The sequence below is a fragment of the Cyprinus carpio genome, chromosome B3, assembly GCF_018340385.1.
Source record: "Cyprinus carpio isolate SPL01 chromosome B3, ASM1834038v1, whole genome shotgun sequence".
Classification (NCBI taxonomy): Eukaryota; Metazoa; Chordata; class Actinopteri; order Cypriniformes; family Cyprinidae; genus Cyprinus; species Cyprinus carpio.
In genome coordinates this window covers 1,403,859-1,424,017 of record NC_056599.1, presented here as the reverse complement: position 1 = coordinate 1,424,017, position 20,159 = coordinate 1,403,859, and the positions used below count along the sequence as shown (strand labels likewise).

General features: G+C 38.2%; 3 protein-coding genes across 3 annotated transcripts; 2 read left to right on the top strand and 1 right to left on the bottom strand.

Annotated features, from left to right (window-relative positions):
* Positions 1–226: 226 nt before the first annotated feature.
* Positions 227–3,024, top strand: LOC109061046 (GTPase IMAP family member 4-like). The gene is made up of 4 exons (XM_042719444.1): positions 227–369; positions 1,003–1,043; positions 1,173–1,199; positions 1,329–3,024. Exons 1-4 carry the CDS (start codon positions 300–302, stop codon positions 2,070–2,072), a joined length of 882 nt encoding a protein of 293 aa, XP_042575378.1. The 5' UTR covers positions 227–299; the 3' UTR covers positions 2,073–3,024.
* Positions 3,025–4,409: 1,385 nt separating this feature from the next.
* LOC109061226 (RNA polymerase II, I and III subunit F) lies at positions 4,410–6,533 on the top strand. Its single transcript, XM_019078368.2, has 5 exons — positions 4,410–4,588; positions 4,793–4,862; positions 5,205–5,335; positions 5,861–5,932; positions 6,209–6,533. The coding sequence occupies exons 1-5, from the start codon at positions 4,569–4,571 to the stop codon at positions 6,297–6,299; spliced, it is 384 nt and encodes a 127-aa protein (XP_018933913.1). The 5' UTR covers positions 4,410–4,568; the 3' UTR covers positions 6,300–6,533.
* A 4,772-nt stretch (positions 6,534–11,305) lies between these two features.
* On the bottom strand, positions 11,306–18,791 carry LOC109077320 (transcription factor Sox-10). The gene is made up of 4 exons (XM_042719427.1): positions 18,667–18,791; positions 15,727–16,422; positions 13,691–13,953; positions 11,306–12,340 (listed from the first exon to the last, which is right to left on the bottom strand). The coding sequence occupies exons 2-4, from the start codon at positions 16,164–16,166 to the stop codon at positions 11,592–11,594; spliced, it is 1,452 nt and encodes a 483-aa protein (XP_042575361.1). The 5' UTR covers positions 16,167–16,422; positions 18,667–18,791; the 3' UTR covers positions 11,306–11,591.
* Between the last annotated feature and the right edge of the window lie 1,368 nt (positions 18,792–20,159).

The following is a 20,159-nucleotide window of genomic DNA, read 5'->3' as shown; positions in this document are numbered from 1 at the left end:
GATATCAAAAATTATATTTCTACTAGTAAGAAATACAAAGCTGATATGTGCATTTAGAACTGTAACTAGTAAGCAATGCATTTTTGATATCTGTTATATTATATTATAAATAATGGTGACATTTAACTAGTGAAAATACAGTTACAGACATTAAGAATTATATTTTTTTACTAGTTGAAATTTAATTCCTGATATCAAGAATTAGCATTTTAACTATTAAAAATATCAAGAATTTATATCCTGAGAATGAATAAAAGTCGAAACGGCTTGCCATACTGGGTGGAGCTGATGAAGAGTATATGATCTGTGATAGTCTGAAACTGAAACTACTCTTGAAAACACTGCATCTGTCTGAAGATCAGCATCACAGTGAGTACATGACATCCTTAATCTCATCCTTACATCCCTGTTTTAAATATATTGATTCTGTATTCTAACAGCAGATTTAACATGGCTGTTTGACATCACTATCTCTTTCTAGTCAGTGTGTTATATATAAAAACAGACAGAGTGAGTCTGATACATGTGTTGATGCTGCGGTTGAACCAAATGTAGTAGAGCTAAATGGGGGGGGGGGCATGATTTCATGTCATTATGAAACTGAAAGTGTGTTATGCTGCTGATACCAAGATTAATCCAGAGAAGAAACTGACAGCGTTTTAATATGATTGACTGTGCTTATCACTTTAGCTGATAAACATGACTTTTTTACCAAAGTAATCTCTATTCACTAGCTTTCGGGCATCATGCGTGTTAATATGAAAACATTTCAGCAGATCTGACATTGTTTCCTCCAGTGTGACATAATGGTGTCAGTTATTTGCAATGTGAAAGACTCTAAGGATAAAAACACACCATGATAACCATGTTTAGTTCTTAAATAGAGTAGAATGACGTGAAAGACAAACTTAAGGGGCTTAAAATGTTGTTTTCCATATTGCATATATTTCTATTCCATAGATAATTGTGCAAAATGATAATGAAGATTTGCTGTTTTTGCAGGTTGTGCAGCTCCGCTGAAAACAGGAAGACAGAGGACAATGGTATAGAACATTAATTCAGACATTTCATCATCTACAATCACAGACATACCTGCTTTTTTCATTCATTCATTCATTCATTCATCCATTTTGTAATACTTTATCATGAATGTGTGTCATAATCCCACACAGGCTCTGCGTCACAGAACGAACAATGCAGGTAAGTCTTATATTTACCACAGAGACACACACGACACAATCACACATGGTATATAAACACAGATAATATGAGAATTGATGTTCTAAACATTTTCTCTCTTCCTGAGTTTTTCCCCTCTCTTCCTGTTCGCGCCTCAGCAGAACAATAACAACATCAATATCGTCCTTCTGGGGAAAACTGGAGTTGGGAAGAGTTCGTCAGGAAACACCATCCTGGGCGAGAACAGATTCACGTGTGGAAGAAGTCTGTCTGCTGTCACACATGAATCTAGTGTTGAGAGATCAGTGATTGAGGGCAGATCTGTGTCTGTTATTGACACTCCTGGGTTTTTTAGTACTAATCTTTCCCAAGAGCAGCTGTCGAGGGAGTTTGCGAGAAGTGTGTTTCTTTCTTCTCCAGGAGTTCATGTGTTTTTATTCATCGTGCCATTCGGCAGGTTCACAGAGCAGGAGGAGGAGATATTGACACGAGTGCAGAAGGTTTTTGGTAAAGACGTGCTGAAGCATGTTATTCTCCTCTTCACATACGGGGATGAGTGTATCAGAGAGAGAATGGAGGCAGAGATTGATGGGAATGATGTTGTCAGTAGAGTTGTTCAGAGCTGTCAGGGTTATCACGTCCTCAATAACAGAGATCTGACTGACAGACAGCAGGTCACTGATCTACTGCTGAAGATTGACACAAGGATAGTGACGAATCAGGGCTACTACACTAATGAGATGTATGAATGGGCACAAATGTGGCCATGGGAAAAATTCTGGAAAATACTTAGGGACTTTTTTTATGAAGTGATAGCCTTTTTCCAGAACCTGGCTAAAAGTTTTGATAATAGCCACTGGAAACAAAAAATGGCTCCGTATATGAGACTCTAAAGAACTAAGACATCAGTTCTTTAAGCCTACTTCTGATTTAGTTCATAAAACATGGTTAAATATAAACTAAATGTGGATGACAGTCTGCTCTGCTTATTGAAATATTAATTAATTGATATAACGTAAGTCTCTGTGTGTGACTTCAAGTTTGATAACACTTTAATGTGTCCTTGTTACATGTACTTACTATTATAATTACAGTACATTATGCATAATTACATGCAAGTAACCCTAAGACAAACTCTAATCCTATAGTAAATACATGTTGTTAATTAATATTACTCAGTCCCTGTAAAACAATGACACCTTAAATAAATTAACTGAAAATTTGTTATATTTTAGCTACATTGTACTTGTGCACGTTCAGTTGTCGTGCATGTTTGTAAATGTTCGAAATGATTGTCGTTAAATGTTAAAACAGATCATATTTGTTTCTCAAACAGAATAGGTATGCATGATACTTTATGTTTAGATGTTTCATTTATTAAAAAGTGTCTTGTGTAAATAGATCCTTTCTGAACTATGATTATGATTAAAAAAAAGCCGTACAGCAGACATTTCATGACTTAATGTATATTCAGCCAGCACCTATTAAAAGCATTTTCTGCTCATCTGCATTGTGCAAAATATCTAATTCTCAACAGTTTAAGTTTTGCCTATTAAATTATTAGAATGTAACCTTTCTGTAAGAAACATTTTACTAAATATTCTCAAAATATGATTAAACTTTGTCAAAATGTTACAGAAAATTGTCTCTACACATCTGTTACTCTACATTTGTGCTCTTAGTTTTTTAAGCTCAGAAGTGTTTATGCTTAGTGGACATTTTATTCAGAGTGTAATTTTCATACATGTACTGATATGTTGATGTAATTCATTATACCTGTTCAAGTCTGACAGATGCTGACAAATGTATAACATCTACTTAATAATAAACACAGATAAGACCTTATTGTCAAGTCACTTGTTTTGAACCTTTTTATTTATTTTGTAGAAACATTTTCACTCAGAATTGGCTAAACTTCCCAAACTATTACAAAGAAATAACAAGTAACAGTGAAATATAGCTGCCAGGAGCAGCTGTGGTGTCAAGAACAACCGAGGCAGAATGAAGAGCTAACATCAGTCCAACGGCAACAATGAGCAAACAAAGCCATTAAAATGATTTTAGTCAAAATGGGAGAAAAATAAATGGTATAAATACAACCACTAGTAATATGATTTATTGGTTTATCACTTTTGACTAATAGGTGGCGCTGTTCCCAAACTGATGTGGAATTGTCCCCATTGTGTACAAACTAATTAGTTCAAAATCATTCAATGTGCATGTGTGACCTGAGCTTACAGACTTTCTAACTAGTGTTTAGTTAAATCAGACTATCACACACTATCCTGACCTGACCAGTCACCACTGATAAGATACTAAATACTGTAGAAAGTTTATTTTCTGTAAAGTTGCTTTGCAACGATTTGTATCGTAAAAGCACTACACAAATAAACTTGAACTGAATTGAAAACTTGATTAATTTCAGTACTTAGTAGTGTAATGATTTCAGGTTATATGTTTTATCAGCTTTATTTTAAATCTGAATTTTTAAATCTGTCACTTTCAGAACATTTTAAGTAGATATATTAGATTAGACATTTGAATAAATCTTGTCTGTCGTTCATGTCACAAAAAGACAGACACGTTTCTCTTGTAGTAATTGAACTTGAGATGTTTTTATGATCTACATTTATTCATTCAGCAGATGCTCGTACTGTACCTGAAGTGTCACTGTATTCAACAATCTCACCTGCGCATGTCCACATTTTTGAATACAACTTAGTTTTATTATAAAGCTGATTGTACTGATGCTCGTATTCATTAATAGAGTGATCTCTCACCTCTGCTTTCTCTGCTGGACATGTTGATATTCTGTTCTTTCTTTATTCATGAGTGGATCATCTTCTGCAGCCAATCAGTAACCTAACCTACATTTAAATGTGCATGATTGTTATATATCATTCATTTAGATTAGATTGCTATTAAACATTTAACTAAGATAATATTCACATAGAGAACTCAAACACAAAACATTAAATAATTTCACGCCGATGCGAATCGCTTTTGTAACTAACTGAGGCCATCTGCTGGTTAAAACTGTAAATGCAGAAAGCACAGCAAAATAAATAAATATATATATATATATATATATATATATATATATATATATATATATATATATATATATATATATATATATATATATATGCTTTACAAAACAAATGCAAGCGTTTATTTATTTGTTTATTTACTTACTTAGCCTGCTTACTTAGGTCTGTTTGGGGAACGTCAGTGTTGTCGCTCGTGTTTCTGCACGGACTGTGAATACTGCAGCACCGCCGGAAGTTCACTCCATGCTTCGACTCGTCCTGCAGTCGACGCCACAATAAACTGGAGTTATCTACGAATTTAACAATTAAATCGCTTTTACGACACACGAGACAATAATAATGTCTGACAACGAAGACAAGTGAGTTCTGAATGCGTCTGTGACAGTTTTTATGAGATGTTTAAAGTCAGTGAGTGTGTAAACAACACGATGAGATCATTAGAAACCTGTAACTTCTATATTAAATATATTATATTTTAACAGGGTTACGCGCTTTCTAGTCTGGATTTAGTGTCGTGTCTCTCGTGTGTTTATCTCAGGGTTGTGTGTTTTATTGTTGCGCAGCTTCGATGACGGAGATTTCGATGATGTTGAAGATGAAGAGGCTCTGGATGACCTGGAGAACGTGGAAGATGTAAGAACAGTGTTTTCTGGCAGTGCGCGTGATTTCAACAAGAACCACGTGTTCCTGGAGCAACATTTAATGTCAGTTAAATCAATTCAGACCCCTAACGTTCATTACTGTAATGCAGAGATTGTATAATAAGAATATAACAGCTTAGTATTTCTAGTACATCTTGTATAAATGGTTCTCAGTGTATCTTATTGACATCTGGTAAGTGTTTGTGATGAAAGTAATTTAGTCTCAGTAGTTTTTCAGCTCATAATCTCAATTACGGTTTGATTGTGCATCATTGTCAGACTCTCCTGACAGTCTTATCTCTGTGTGTGTGTGTGTTTGTGTGTGTGCGCGCAGGAGGATCAGGAGAACGTCCAGATCCTGCCGGCGGGTGAAGGACAGCAGGCCAATCAGAAGAGGATCACCACTCCTTACATGACCAAATACGAGCGAGCGCGAGTGCTGGGAACACGAGCGCTGCAGATCGCGTGAGTGACCTCTGACCCCGTTTTGAAGTGAACACTAGTGTATATACAGCTGGGTGCAGAGCCTTTCAGAGTAAGCTCTGTTTGATAGCATTGACACATCCACACCGGAGTATTTCATCCTTGTTTAGTGTCTGTGCTGTTTCTCTCTCTTGATATCACGAGGGATGAAAATATCTTTGCAATCTTCTCAACTATAAAAGTCTCTGAGTTGCTCATCGGTGCAGCCGTCTGATAATGTTGCATCTCCAGTAGTTTGTGTGTTTGTTTCTCTGTCTCTTCTGCTTTATATATCTTTTTATTACTTATAAGGACAATACACATCATTAACATTTCTGTAAACGTGCCAGAATTCAAAATATTTTGATATGTTAATGCCTTAAAGTCACGTGAAGCAGTTTAGAGCTGGACAGTTTATTTACAGTTTATTTGAAGATATGAAGCATCAGACAGTTGAGATTTGCGGACTAATAATAAATGCTCATAATGCTGCATTAATCATCAGTGATATCACTTCCTGTGTGGCAGGATGTGTGCGCCGGTGATGGTGGAGCTGGAAGGAGAGACGGATCCACTGCAGATCGCCATGAAAGAGCTCAAGTACGACAAAAAACACGCATGTTATTACATTAGATATATTAAAGTTTGATTAATTATTCATGATTTACTTAAACAGACATTTAAAGAACTGTATGTTCTTTAATTAAAACAATACTTTTCTATGGGGGAAAATATATATTTTGTTGTATTTCTTGATTTAAATTTATTATAGAGTAAAATGATTCTAACAGTGTATGGACAAAAGCAGTGACACGTTCTCAGAATGAGTGTTTTTGTGTGTGGTATGTGTTTTAATGTTGTTTGTGTGTTGATCAGGAGCAGGAAGATCCCCATCATCATCCGTCGGTATCTGCCAGATGGGAGTTATGAGGACTGGGGCTGCGACGAGCTCATCATTACTGACTGAGAATCTCACACACACACACACACACAGATCTGTGTGTCACAGCAGTGTTCACAGCACAGATCTCATGTCTTCTGCTCTTCATCCAGCAGTTCATGTGTGTGTCCGCAGGAGAGCAGCAGAAACACACCACAAACACCCAGCGCACAGCGGAAGAGTTCACCCTCAATTTCATTATTTAATGTTCATTCCTTTGTTTTAGTCATGCAATATTAAACGTTCTTTTGTAGAAAATTATACGATGTACTCTTGTTTTCTCATTATTGTTGATAAACAATGTGACATCAAATTTAGATTCACACTGAATGTGTTTAATAGTTTATACTAACTGCCTGCAGGTTAAAACTGTTGATTAGGCTATATAAAAGTAATTTGATTTACAGCTGTTAATTAGCCTAAAATAGATTGTAAAAATGGGAGAGTTAAAATTTAGAATGAATTATTGTTTTTGAATAACGCTCATAAAGTGGGGGAAACGGCAATGAAAATGCTGAATAAATATTTATAGTACGCGTCTTTACAAAACAATACATGTTTTTTTTTTTTTTTTTTTTGGTCAACATTGTTGAAATAACCTTTGGTGCAGAAATAAAATGTTTTTTTTCTTTAAAATGATATCCGATCAAGTTCGCGCCATAAAAAGTGTTTCGCTGGATTTGATTCGAATTCGTCAGCGATGACGAACCGTTTCCTCTTAACTGACGCACGAACGGCGGGATCGAAATGTAAACAGGCTATGTATTATTTGCGCCGGTTATAGTGTCTGAATCCACCTTCTGGGGTGAAACTGCTTTTCTAGGTGGGTGAACTTCTGCTGGTGTCATTCCTGCGGGTGGAGTAATGTCCGTAAAGAGTGTCTGAAGTGAAATCACAGGCTGCTCTCAGAGTAATGAGCTGTTAGCGACCGTAACAAACACACGGACTGTGATATTAATATGTGTTAGATTAGATGGATGTATTCTGGAGATATTCGCCTTGTTGTCATTATCAGGTGACCTACCGTGTGTGTTGTGGCGCTTCACGGTCATTCATAAATCCTCTCTCATGGCAAGGGTTGCCAACTTCAGAAAATCGAAATACGGGACAGTCGTGATTCTTTATAGAAAAATAAGCGCATTTAGACCTCTATATGGGCTGATTTTGGTGCTGATACTTTACTGGTCATTTTGTGTTTCAAGAATGGGGTCCAAGGTTAAGAATAGGCCTACGTTAGAAGTTAAATGTTTTTCAATATTTAACAACATTTAGAGTAAAAGACATCTTCCTTTTATGATCACATCTTCCTTCAGGTAGATTCATGTTTTCTTGCATGGCTAGATGTTGGAAACGTGTACAATAATCAGGCTGTTTGCATTCACCCAAACTGATCTTGTTTATCAGTTTGGAGTCGGTTTTTAGGTGGTCTTGTCGTATATGGGACAATCTGCGTTCAGCATGGCTTTCATATGGAATGCTTCTTTGGTGCATTAAATACATTGGCATACCCTATACATGCAGGGCAGGACTTAGGGGCCCGGGGCCCCTGGGCTTGATGTTTGGGCCCATACCTATACACTACTAGACTATACTGCCCCTTAACTAGAATATTATTATGGAGTAACACAAAATACACAAAAATTAAAATGTGCGTTCAGGTTCATAATTCAATCAATATCCAACACGTCTAGCCCAGTCAAAGTTTAGATGTAGCCTAATATTAAATAGTCATTATAATACAACAAACAACATCAGTTAAGAGATCAGAAAGCTGTAATAACAATGAACAAAAAAAGCCAGTGATGCAGTTTGAGGTAGAAGAGCAGGCAAGTTTTGGAACATATTATCACGTCACACAATTACTTCTTTAATGGACTTCTCTGTCGCACCTGTGTCACGCACACTGTCACTGTAAACTGGCCTGTCAGTCGTCTTGTAACAGTTAGCATCCTCCACATTACATTTAATTTAACTTCCTACCATACTGGAGAGAAAAGAAGTACCTGGGTCTTTATGCAGAGAACTCTGCTCTTTTTTGCGTAATGATGCATTTAAAAGTTAATGGCCAAATCTGATGTTTATAAAATTTCAAATTGTTGTTGCAGATGAAATGTGACACAGATAATATTAAATAATAATTTTACCAGGTTAAATGTTGATTAATAGTAATAGTAAAAACTCTCTATAACCATCAGTTGCGCTCGTGTTTGTAGTTTTTTTAGTTTTTTATTCGTGTGTGTAGTTCTGATATGAATCATTTGTCGAAGTGCAATGGATTGTTGGCATTATTAGCCGAGTATGCAGTCCACACTTCAAAAATCTACCTGAAATAGTAGGACACCCGAGGACTTTGGGCATACTTTTTTAACATGCAATGGTTTGGGACACATTTATTGTAATCTCACATAGCCTATATTTAGGATGGACAGTCTGAACATTGGGACACAGAGCAGGAATTCGGACACATATTGTTTTTTTTTTACCTCCTCTAAGTTAATATGAGGTATTGGATGCAGCCATTGTTTGCGCTGTAAAGTGTCTGAATCAGCCTTTTTAGGCGTCAAACTCCTGTAGGTGGAGTATAATGCATGTAAACAGGGACTGCTCAGAATGAAATACTAGCATACAGCATACTATTAAAAAAACAGTTTGTGAAATAGTTTGCAGTAACCAACAATAAACTTTGTTTCAAACATCTTTCTGTCTCTTTCTCATGCAGACTGTTTAGGAGCAGTATGCTGTATTATGCATGGCCTCAATGTGCTGCATGTTTAATTTTCAATCCACATCAAGTCTAAATAGGTGAGCCAATATACAGTGTGTACTGCACAGTATTCAGTAAATAGTACGCTCAGATTCACTTCTGAGCACACATTTGCAGTGGCTTATGGGAAATTAATTTTGTCCTCGTGACTCATGGAGTCACAGCCATATGATGATACAGAAGCAGAAAATTAAACGTTTTCAGATTCTGGTTTTGCACACTGTTTCTCTCTCTCTCTCTCTCTCTCTCTCTCTCTCTCTCTCTCTCTCGCTCTCTCTCTCTCTCATGCACACTGTTTAGGAATGTCCAAATCCTGTTGCAGTGAGACCAGCAGTGTGTGTGTGTGTGTCTTTGTATCCAGTGAAACTGCAGGCCAGACCCCCTCCCTCCCTTCGCTCAGCCGGAGCTGAATGAGTCTCTTTGTTTAACCAAAGTATCACACAGATGATTAAATCAGGGGAATTAGAAATCAGCCTCAACTCTCAGCACACACACACACACACACACACACACACACACACACACACACAGTGTTAATGGAGAAATGCAGAGGTATTTGGGATGTAGGCTGTCATGAAATTGGTTTCAGCCAATCAGAATAAACCTACAAGCTCACGCTGAATTTGTTTAGAATGGAATACTAGCATAATGCATGTACACATACTTAGTATACATTATATTGCATGACTTTAGTGTGTGGTAAATGTATCAAATCAAGCATACTGCATTATTATATACAGCACGCAGTTTGGCATATGTCTAAAATGCAGAAAAGTAATATATTGTATACATAGGCTACTGTATTCTGTTGAAATACATGGGTAATATATATTAAATACACTATAAAACAATTTTGAAGTGTTTTGAAGAAATTATTAATTCAAACTTTTAACTTAAATCAAAATGTTTAATGTGTTACTTGCCATTTCTTTGTAATTATTTGAGTGAGTTGTGAATTTACTACCAATTTCTAAATGAAAATTGTTTCTACATATTTGTATAATCATTGTAATAGTAATAGATAATAGCCTACTTTTGTAGTGTGCTAATCTGAACATGGTCAGTAATTCATTGAGTATTAAATATGCGGCACTCAAAACTGACATGATTTGTCCTGATCTTACAGGTGGAGAAGATAAGAAAAAAAGGAAGAGGAAGAAGAAAATGAATATTCAGGTAAGTGTGCATGAAGACGAGGACACGTTTGTACAGACTGCAGCTTTATTTAAAGTGAGGGAAGTTAGTCACTGCATCTCTTCTATTTACACTGATAAAGAAAAACAACAACACTTTTACCCACAAAATTACACAAAGTTTCCAACATCAGAATAAAACACTACTGATAAAAAAAAAACAATATAAATAATATTCTGTAATATATAACAAGAAAGCTGTTTGTTTGCTGTTTCTGAATAGTACTAATTAAGAGGGCGAAAACTATAAAAGTACCAAAGGGAAGAAAATGTCAAATAATTAAAAGTTTACAGTAACAGACTGTCTTTAGAAAATAATACCGCAATGTTTTATTTATCATTTAAAAAAAAAAAATCTTGAACTGGGTAGTGTAAAACTGACATTATTTCCATGAAATACAAAATGGCGCTCTTTCAAAATTGTGTATTACATTGTCACGTGGGCATAAAAAATATATTCCCATAGGCTAACGGCTGATAAAGTTTGCGCCCTGAAAATAGATCCGTGTGATTTAATTCGAATTTTTCAGGGATGACAAACAGTAACTGATGGACTGTGGCACTAGCGGTGTTATCTAAAAAATGTAATCTATATACCGGAAACTCGAAATTAGGCTAACTCCGATGTGACGGAAACACTGCATTACAGTACTCCACCTGTGTGTTTGGAGTAATAGGTAAAACGCGTAATTATCGCATCCTGGCACTGATATTTACACACGCTGAAAGTCATAAAACACAAATGTCATTAACAAACACTAGACAGTGGTGAAGACTTTTCAGTGTAGTTATGGCAATACAAATAACAAGAGTAACAACAATAGAAAAGATTACAACAACGAAAACGTCATTATTTGTTGATATAAACAATATGGCCTTATTTTGGTTAATAAAAAGAGATTATTCATTCATACAAATTTAAAAAAGATCACACACATGGATGTACAGATAATAGCATCAGGTGTAAGTATGTTTGTGTGTATGTATATATGAGTGAAGGTGAGCGGGTCGATGTATGGTTTGAGTGTTACTGCCAAACTAAACAGAGTTCAGAAACTGCACCAATTTTTGTTGGATTTTTGTAATGTTTTGGTCTCAGAACTTTGGTAATATGTCTCATGAAGGACCACTGGTGTCAAATTTCGGCCTCCTTCATCTAGTGTTGAGTGAATCTGTGTCGGGTCGTGAAGGTTTTATAAGCCTGAGGCACGTGAGAATATGTTCCCTGCAGATCTCCACACACGCAAGTTTCTCTCAGATTTCAGTCTGTGCAGATTGTGGTGCAGGTGAGCATGTGTCATGATTTTCAGTCACACTTCTGTTGGACCCTTCAGCGACTGGATACCAAACCAGAACGTTGTGTCACGGTCGTGATAAGGTGGTGTATACGGGCTGCTCCCAATGCGTTGGGCTGTGCGACTGTGGCACAGAGCCGGGATCTGGAATGGCGGTGTACAGGGGCCTCTGCGAGGGGCCCATGTAGGAGAAGGCGGAGTAGAGGCCAGAAGTCTGGCTAGAGTGGGCATAGTACGAGCCGGATGCCTGGTGCTCGGCGTATTCGGCGAACTGCGCGCGGGATGCCAACGAAGGGAAGGCGGCGCTGTAGTGTGGCAGGTAGGTGACGTGCGAGCCACTCGCCGCAGCCGCTGCATCACTGGAGAAGTGCGTCTCACTCTTAATCTGCGTTTTCCCGCCATCTGATCCCAAGTGCTGCTGGGACGGCAGCTGCTGCTTGGAAAGCCAGGCGGTGGAGTGACCGCTAGCGGCCGCCAATGCACTGGAGATGCCGTAAGTGTATGGCGAAGCCGAAGAGCCGACGCTTGTGCCACTCGACGACTGCGGATGCCCATTGGGCGGCAGGTACTGGTCGAACTCGTTTACATCGAATGGCTCCATGTTGGCCATCACATCATGGCTGATCTCGCCAATGTCCACATTTCCAAAATCAATATGCGGTTTTCCGCTGGCGGAAGAGGAGGCGGAGCTTCCGTCTGCTCCGACCCCTAAACCGCTCCTGGAGGATCCGCCTTCACGCTTCCCCTCGCCGGATTTACCGCCCTGTAATTCTGTTTTAGGAGTGGTAGGGGGTGTCGGAGGGCTATGACTCTGACCTGAAAGAACAAATTGATGATTTTTAAACCCAAGACACACTGCACGATTTTAGCAATCCTATAAGATCATTGCTGGTCACAGACATGGGTCTAATAAACTTTGGCTATGACATGTGTGTAGACTGTACGATAAGGACACCTATTGACTTGTGCGCTACAGCACACGTTACTATAGGAGAATAAAATGTCATGAGCATGTGCTAGTGATAAACGAAAAGAGCATAATGAATCACACTTTGACAGTTGTGAGCTGAAAAAAGCAGCGAAAGAGGAAGGCATAAGAGCTTGAGGTAAGCAGTTTTATGTTTTAATGCCATGTCGCATTCATTTCATGTTGCATTTTAATTGGCTGGTCAGTAAACATGTGTCGTGACAGCAAACACATTGTGCAATAGTCATGCTGAATTTCTGACACTGCCAGAAAATAATCGTAGGCTATCTTTGGTCGCAAGACCGTGACAACGGCCATCTTTGAAACTCTCTCACTGTACGACATAGGACCACTGATTAGGAGCCACGATCACAGAAATCACCACGATTGTTTCTCGATGCCAATCTTTCGTCTGGGACAGCTGAAAATCGTGCAGTGTGTCTTTAGTGGAAAATTGTGCACTGTGGCTTTAGAGGAAGAAGTTTGCTGTCGGTAAGATTTTTTTATGTATTTGAACCAAGAGCGATAACGATAACTATAAATACAAAGATAAGTATATTTGCGTCCACACCAGTGAACGATAACTGTTTTTGTAGTTCTTGTTGCATTTACACAACTTCAACCAGTAGTTGTCCTCAGCATGCATGTTTCAAGCACATCTAAACAGTGAATCTGGCGTAATCTTTCTGATCTCTAACGTAGTCAGTGTAGTGGAATAAAAACAATGCGTAGTCTTTTCTACTGTAACTTCCGAGGAGGCAAGACAATGTTGGCGAAACTAATGGTGAATATCTGAGGTCATTTTATGTTTTATGTTATTCTGTTTGCTGTGCAATGTCTGTTTGCTTTTCCACAATGTCACCTGCTATTTTAAATGCACAGCTGTCAATAGCAATAGCTGTCAGTATTTTATCATTAATCAGGTGTAAAAAAAAATCTGAAAGTGATCCCAACGATATTGTTCCTCTATATCGTTATTGTTACAGACGTGACTGAACTCTGCTATTCTCTTAAATTTGAAACGATTTTCAGAACGTTATCTTTATAGTTATAGTTATCGTTATTGTTCTTGGTGTGAATGGACCTTAACACTATAAACCTCTTACTGTCTCTTTTCAATTTAATGTGTCCTTGATGAACAAAAGGGACCCTAGATGTCTTAACAGCAGTGTAGGCAGGTGTAGGCAGGTGTAGCTCACCTGTAGCGTGTGGATGGTGTCCATCGCCCAATGGTGATCCTGCGGCCCCGCCATGTGCCACCTCCAGGTGCAGGCTTTTGTAATGCGATTGGCTGTGACTGACCTCACCCTCAGAGTGGCCGTCGGCCTCAGAGTTGGATCCCGGTTTGCCGTTCTTGCGTCTACGTGGCTGGTACTTGTACTCAGGGTAATCTTTCTTATGCTGCTTCCTCAAACGCTCGGCTTCCTCGATAAACGGCCTCTTATCGGACTCATTCAGCAGCCTGAAACACACATATGCATAAGGTTATATTTTGCACAGTATAAAAGGCAATACCAGAATATTTAATAGTCAAGCAGTATCCCAATCACTGGACAAATTAGGAGAATTTAATCCTGTATCACCAGAATAAACTCAGAGGGCAGGCACACATATAAAATGACAATGATATCTTATTTCAGTCAACAGAATTTCAACAGTTCATCAGTGCTTAAGTTTTATTATTAATATTTGTTTTGTTTTTTATGTGTGTACTACATATTTTTCTTTAGCCTTATTTACATTATGAAAAACATAAGTTAAGTGTCAAAATTTTTTTTTTTTGTCTGATATTCCCGCTGGTGTCTGAACAAACTCTGTGGTTTGAATCTCCACCTGTTATGCTGTCATCTGTAGAGCGAGACACTTTCATTCAGCCACTGCATCTATAAATCCAGCAGAACCAAACACTCGCTCTCTCACGAAAAAAAAACTATTTTAGAAAAATACACACTGTAATAGCTGAAGTTGGCCATCCAGCTCAAGTTAATAGTCCTGTTTACGGACTGTGGCCTTTGTATGTGTGTGTTTTTGCTCTTTTCCACAGGAGCTCCTGAAGGGATTTGTCCCTCTAATCTGGCATGTTGAAGGAATGATTATTCTGAGCTAAAGCCCCTGAGAAACTCAAAGCCAGAGGCCGAGTTAACAACATCAACAGTGGGGTGTGCAGTTAATATAACTCTGACAGTGAGGTGTGGCCATCAGATCGACAGCAGAACCTAAGAGAGCCATTAAACTGCAGCATCAATTATTAATTGATAGAATTACAGTAATAAATTCATGGTGGCTGTTTCTTGAGTGGTTTATGACAGTGAAGGGATTGAGAATGTGCAGATGGACTTTCAATTTGGTCACTTTGAATTTATGGAGATGCATCGGTTTTCTTCTTGTTTTTGACCCTGGAGCACAAAACCAGTCTTAAGTCGCTGAGGTATATTTGTGGCAATAGCCAAAAATACATTGTACGGGTCAAAATTATAGATTTTTCTTTTATGCCAAAAATCATTAGGATATTAAGGAAAGATCATGTTCCATTAAGATATTTTATACATTTCCTACTGTAAATATATCAAAACTTATTTTTTGATTAGTAATATGCATTGCTAAGGACTTCATTTGGACAAATTTAAAGGTAACTTTCTCTATATTTAGATTTTTATTGCACCCTCAGATTCCAGATTTTCAAATAGTTGTATCTCGGCCAAATGTTGTCCTATCCTAACAAGCCACACATCAATAGAAAGCGTTCAGATTATGTATAAATCTGAATTTCCAAAAATGGACCCTTATGACTGGTTTTGTGGTCCAGAGTCACACTTGGTTGTTAATTATTATTAATTACTATTCTTATTTCTTAATACATTTTTACTTCTGGTAGATTTTTTTTTTTTCATATGCATCTTTTATGATTATTTAAAAAAAAAATGTTTATGTAAAGCACAAGTGCAAAGCAAATGTGCTATATAAATAAACTTGACCTTGGAGTGCTATATGATAAAAATAATAATAATAAAAAGAAAAAAACATTAATTTGTGCATTCAACACCATTAGAAGTGGATCAAAAAAGTTAATCAAAGTTGTCCTAAGACAAGAACGCATTTGGGTTTTAGCACAACTTTGATGATCCACTTCAAATGTTGACTATGTAACTCAAAATACTAAAATCTCTGCACCATGTTGGCGTCACAGCATCTTTTGTAAGGGATACACGGGTCAAGCGTTACTATTTGCTCTCACCTCCAGAGTTTTCCGAGTGTTTTACTGAGCTCGGCGTTATGCAGGTGCGGATACTGATCCGCTAGTTTCCTGCGCGCCGCCTGCGCCCACACCATGAACGCGTTCATCGGCCGCTTCACGTGCGGCTTGCTCTTGCTGCCCGAGTTCACGCGCACGGGCATCGGCACGAGCGTCCAGTCGTAGCCGTTGAGCACCTGACTGACCGCCTCACGGATGCCGATGGGGAAGCGGTCGTCGTCTTCGTCGGACTTCACCGACACCCCGGCGGAGACTCCGGGCTCATCATCACCGACGCCCTGCATCTGAGACGCTTGACCGGGAAGAGGGGAGTCCGCCCCGCCGGGAGCACCGGACGAGTGACCGGGGGACATGGAGTGACCGTCGTCCGAGACCCCGGGACTCATTTCCACCTCTGACATACTGTGCTCCTCCGCCGACATCGGTCCTCTCGCTCTGCGGCCACAGGTGTCTGCGGTAGGTCTAGTTTTTCCTCACAGGGCCTTTTTTTTTTAATTCTCTAAAAACTATTTTTTAGTATTTTTACTAAAACTATACTTTTTATTATTATTATTGAATATGTATTTTAGGTCCTTCAGAGGAAATTCAACACGCTTGTTTTTTTTTTTTTCACAATGTCCGTTCTTTCAGAATGAATCCATCCGCCGTCTTCCCGAGGATATAGATCTGATGAAAAACCTGCAAAAATACATACAAAAGTATTTTTATTCATTACTATCATTGATTGTCACGCTACCCTTACATGTTTTTGTAAAGAATATCTAAGTTAAACTGACATCTTACAGACATCTGTCGGATGTTTGTACACAGCAGATGCTTTCTAGATGAAGCGATCTTTAACAGACATCTTGCAGACGTATAGGGTACTAAATGGGTAATAATATGAATATGGATTTGTAATGGGATATAACCGCACAACCTCTTTGCTGTTCATAACCCAAACGCCCCACGAACAAGATAAACCTGTTCAGGAAAAACTGCTACAAACACTGAGGCTTTGACTTTATTTAGAATTCGTCTTTTTTCCAGCAATCATGCGGCGGCAGCTTGCCTCAGTGTGTGTGTGTTATTTTAGCTTCACTTCTGCTAACAAGCTACTGTTGAAGGTTTGGCGGTTTGTTCAAGCTCCCGGGAGAGAAAGTGCTGGAATAATACCGGCTTCATTCCGCCCCGCTGCTGGATAAACACGGAGCGGCTGCTGTGGGCAGCTGAATTACACAGTGTTTGTCGGTGAAAGCACAAGCGACGACTTATAACCAGAAGAAAAATACAGCGAGTCATGGCAATGTGTTTATGAAAACTCAAGCAAGCAGCGAGGTGAATACATACGTGTGATCATTATGTTCAATTATTTATTTTGCTTCTACAAGTCTGACCGAAGATCAATAAAATAATCGGCTTTTCTCTCAACTGAACACAACAAATAGGCTAGCTGCTGTTTTATATACGGCAAAAGCTCTAGAGATGCGACTTGTCACGCAAAGTTGAACTTGAATTAGCTACTGTTGTCAGAGTGGATCGAATCTCATCCGAACACTAGAACAACAAACCATCCGACACCAGCGTTAATTAAGATCAGACACAGGTGACTTCACGTCTGTGATAACAAATTCTTTTAATATTAATTCAATAATCACATTTGTCAGGCTCACGGGAATACAGACGTTTAATGATTCGCGTCTGATTGACTTTTCTTTGGGACAAAAATAACATATAATGCATCTCATGAGACATAATAATTTGTTCTTAGTAGTCTAACACCGGTATCGGTCAATTTTTTTAAGTAATTGCTCTTTTTCCGTTCAACTCATTTCAGTAGCCTACAAAGCGACTGTTTGAGAGAACTTAGAAACTTTCTGTTCATTCGTTTTAACCACCTGACAACTCGAGATAAAACCCCTAGCTCGTTTTTTGTCCGCCACTGCTAACTTTATTTGTTCAAATTTGATTCACTTCATCTTTCGCTATTTCGGCATATTTTTGACAAGGTTCACACAGTACAGTAGGGCGGATCATTACGCCTGGTTTGGCAATAATTTGCCCCTAATTCACTCATGCCATAACACCTCTCTCCTAAGTGGAACAATAACCAGACATTTAAACAAACTTGATTTGAATAAATAAATAAATAGATTCAAACTTCCACTAATGAGACGAGTTTCAGTGTTTTAATCAGAATATCGCCACATGAATATTTTTGTGAAAGGAATGTGAGAGACTAAACGTATCTGTATACAGATTGTGTACTTCTCATTTTTCTCTGTTCATATTAGAAAATCACACCTGATGACTAGCTGTGTAGAGCAATTTGGACAGAAACAGCATTTGATCAATAATTCGCGAGTAAAAGTTTTTCAAAGGCTTTAGAAAAAGCTAAATAAAAGTTATTTATAATGGCTGCAACATCATACATGGATAAAAATCGCCTACTTAAAATCAAAGTATTTAAATTCGTCAGTTAACGAGCTTTTTGCCAAATGATCGAAGTGCATGTCAAATTGTTTCTTCAAACATCGATTAAGCAACTTTTCCGATTAAAACAGATTAACCAAACACGTCTCTGATTTACACATTCGCGCAAATCTCGAAATTTATACCTCGTGATACCAGCTTAGTTTTAAAGAGTTTTGTGCTCAGAAAATTTGAGCGCAGCAGTATTTTACACTGTTAATCCAGAAAGAAAGAAAAAAAAACTTTATTCTTCACAATTACGCCCTTGTTACCAAAACTCAAACCACAGCAGAGAAAAAAACGAAATTACATTTAAACAAGCAGATATAGGTCAAATCAGGGCATATGTGTTATAAACAATACTGATAGTACAATTTTCTCCGTTTAGCGGTTTTTCGAAACATTGCATTGCCGTATATTCCCACACAGAGTAAGTGATAGAGAGAGAGGTAATAATGTCAAGCGTCTTACTGCACTGAAGCAGGTCGCCCGCCCAGCGCGAGAGTCCGTCGGTTCAGCCCCCTCGCTCGCGCTCTGAATGCCTGCTCTGTGTCGCGCGCCGGGGCTTAAAGAGCCTCGTTGTGTGAGGAGCGAGAAAAAAAAATCAATTCGTGGAAAAAAATCTCTTAAAGGAGCAGCAGAGGCCCGTTGGGTCTCGAGCTGATTGGCTACCGGAGTTCGCCCTGAAGTTTCTCAGCGGAGGGCGGTGATTTCTGCTGCAAATCAACGACAGTATAATATTTGGCCTCTTAGAGTTTAATCACACTTTTATTTGTGCGTTTAGGCATTTTATACATACACACATACTTAGATCTTAATATTGTTGATAAACCTCGGTTGTAAAGATTTGGCCTGAAGTTTTATTGCAAATAGGCCTAGTTAGGCTATATGCTGTCATTGTCATAACTACCTAAAAAATAAAAATTAAACAACAAATTGTATGCAATTATGCATAATTTATTATTATTATTATTATAATAGGCCTACATAACGTATAACAAGGACACTATAAAATAAAGTGTTACCAAAGCGTGTAATAAACCAAACTCTATTGGGAATCTGTGATTTTTAAATCAGTCCTCATTCTTATTCATGACAAGACGTAAACATTTTATTACTAGATATTTCATTTCTGACATACAAAAATTGCAGTCGAAAGTACACATTTTTTTTCTATTCGAATACAAAATTAGGAATACGATTTGAGTTGATGAAAAGCGAATCATTAATTAATTAAACCTGATAATTAAATAAAAGGATAAATTAAAATACACAAATAATTGGGGGGGTATTTATTTATAATCACAATAAAATAGTGAAAAAAACCAAAGATACTTTTGTTTACTATTTCATTTTGTGTCATATGACCATCAACCAGAGAACCGTAAATGTGCAGGTGTGTTGTCTATTTTATTTTATTATTTATTTATTTATTGTGAATATTAACCTATTGTTTTCCAAGTTTCTCGGCTGACAATAAAGTTCTGAAATTGCTGCAGTGTAAGAATGCAAAGTTTCAAATTAGCTATGATGTTATGTTTGTTATGTTCTGGAGTTTTAGGATTTTGTCGGTCATGAAATTACTTTCACAGGTGGTCGCTGGTTCCTCATTAGGGTCACGGGGTTTTTAGGGTGTTCTTTCAACTGTTTCCGATCACACTGGCGCGTTGTTGGCCTGCTTGTGCCGCGGGGTGAACCAGAGGAGCCCTTCCACCCCGCCGGGCGCCATCGGACCTGTCAGCAGCCCCGGCAGCGCGACTCTGCGCACCTGCTGTGCGCAACAGCGTCTTCTTTCTTACTCGAGCGCGTGCGGAATAACCTGTCTGTGAGTGTAAATTCATCTGGGCTGTTAAGCATAATAGGTTGCGACTTATTAGCTGATTTTAAAGCTTATTTTTATACGCGGGACAGTGCGCGCTCATGCAGGCCTACAGTCGTGACCCGCGTTTGCGCGCTGGAATGAG

Bases quoted from the DNA above. Each gene is read 5' to 3' on its own strand.
- LOC109077320 (XM_042719427.1), bottom strand. From the start codon at position 16,166: ATGTCGGCGGAGGAGCACAGTATGTCAGAGGTGGAAATGAGTCCCGGG. The intron at 13,954-15,726 runs GTGAGAGCAAAT...TGTGTGTTTCAG, and splicing joins ACACTCGGAAAACTCTGGAG to GCTGCTGAATGAGTCCGATA. The intron at 12,341-13,690 runs GTGAGCTACACC...TTGTTCTTTCAG, and splicing joins ACACCATCCACACGCTACAG to GTCAGAGTCATAGCCCTCCG.
- LOC109061046 (XM_042719444.1), top strand. From the start codon at position 300: ATGATCTGTGATAGTCTGAAACTGAAACTACTCTTGAAAACACTGCAT. The intron at 1,044-1,172 runs GTATAGAACATT...AATCCCACACAG, and splicing joins CAGGAAGACAGAGGACAATG to GCTCTGCGTCACAGAACGAA. The intron at 1,200-1,328 runs GGTAAGTCTTAT...CTCTTCCTGTTC, and splicing joins GTCACAGAACGAACAATGCA to GCGCCTCAGCAGAACAATAA.
- LOC109061226 (XM_019078368.2), top strand. From the start codon at position 4,569: ATGTCTGACAACGAAGACAA. The intron at 5,336-5,860 runs GTGAGTGACCTC...CCTGTGTGGCAG, and splicing joins ACACGAGCGCTGCAGATCGC to GATGTGTGCGCCGGTGATGG. The intron at 5,933-6,208 runs GTACGACAAAAA...TGTGTTGATCAG, and splicing joins ATCGCCATGAAAGAGCTCAA to GAGCAGGAAGATCCCCATCA.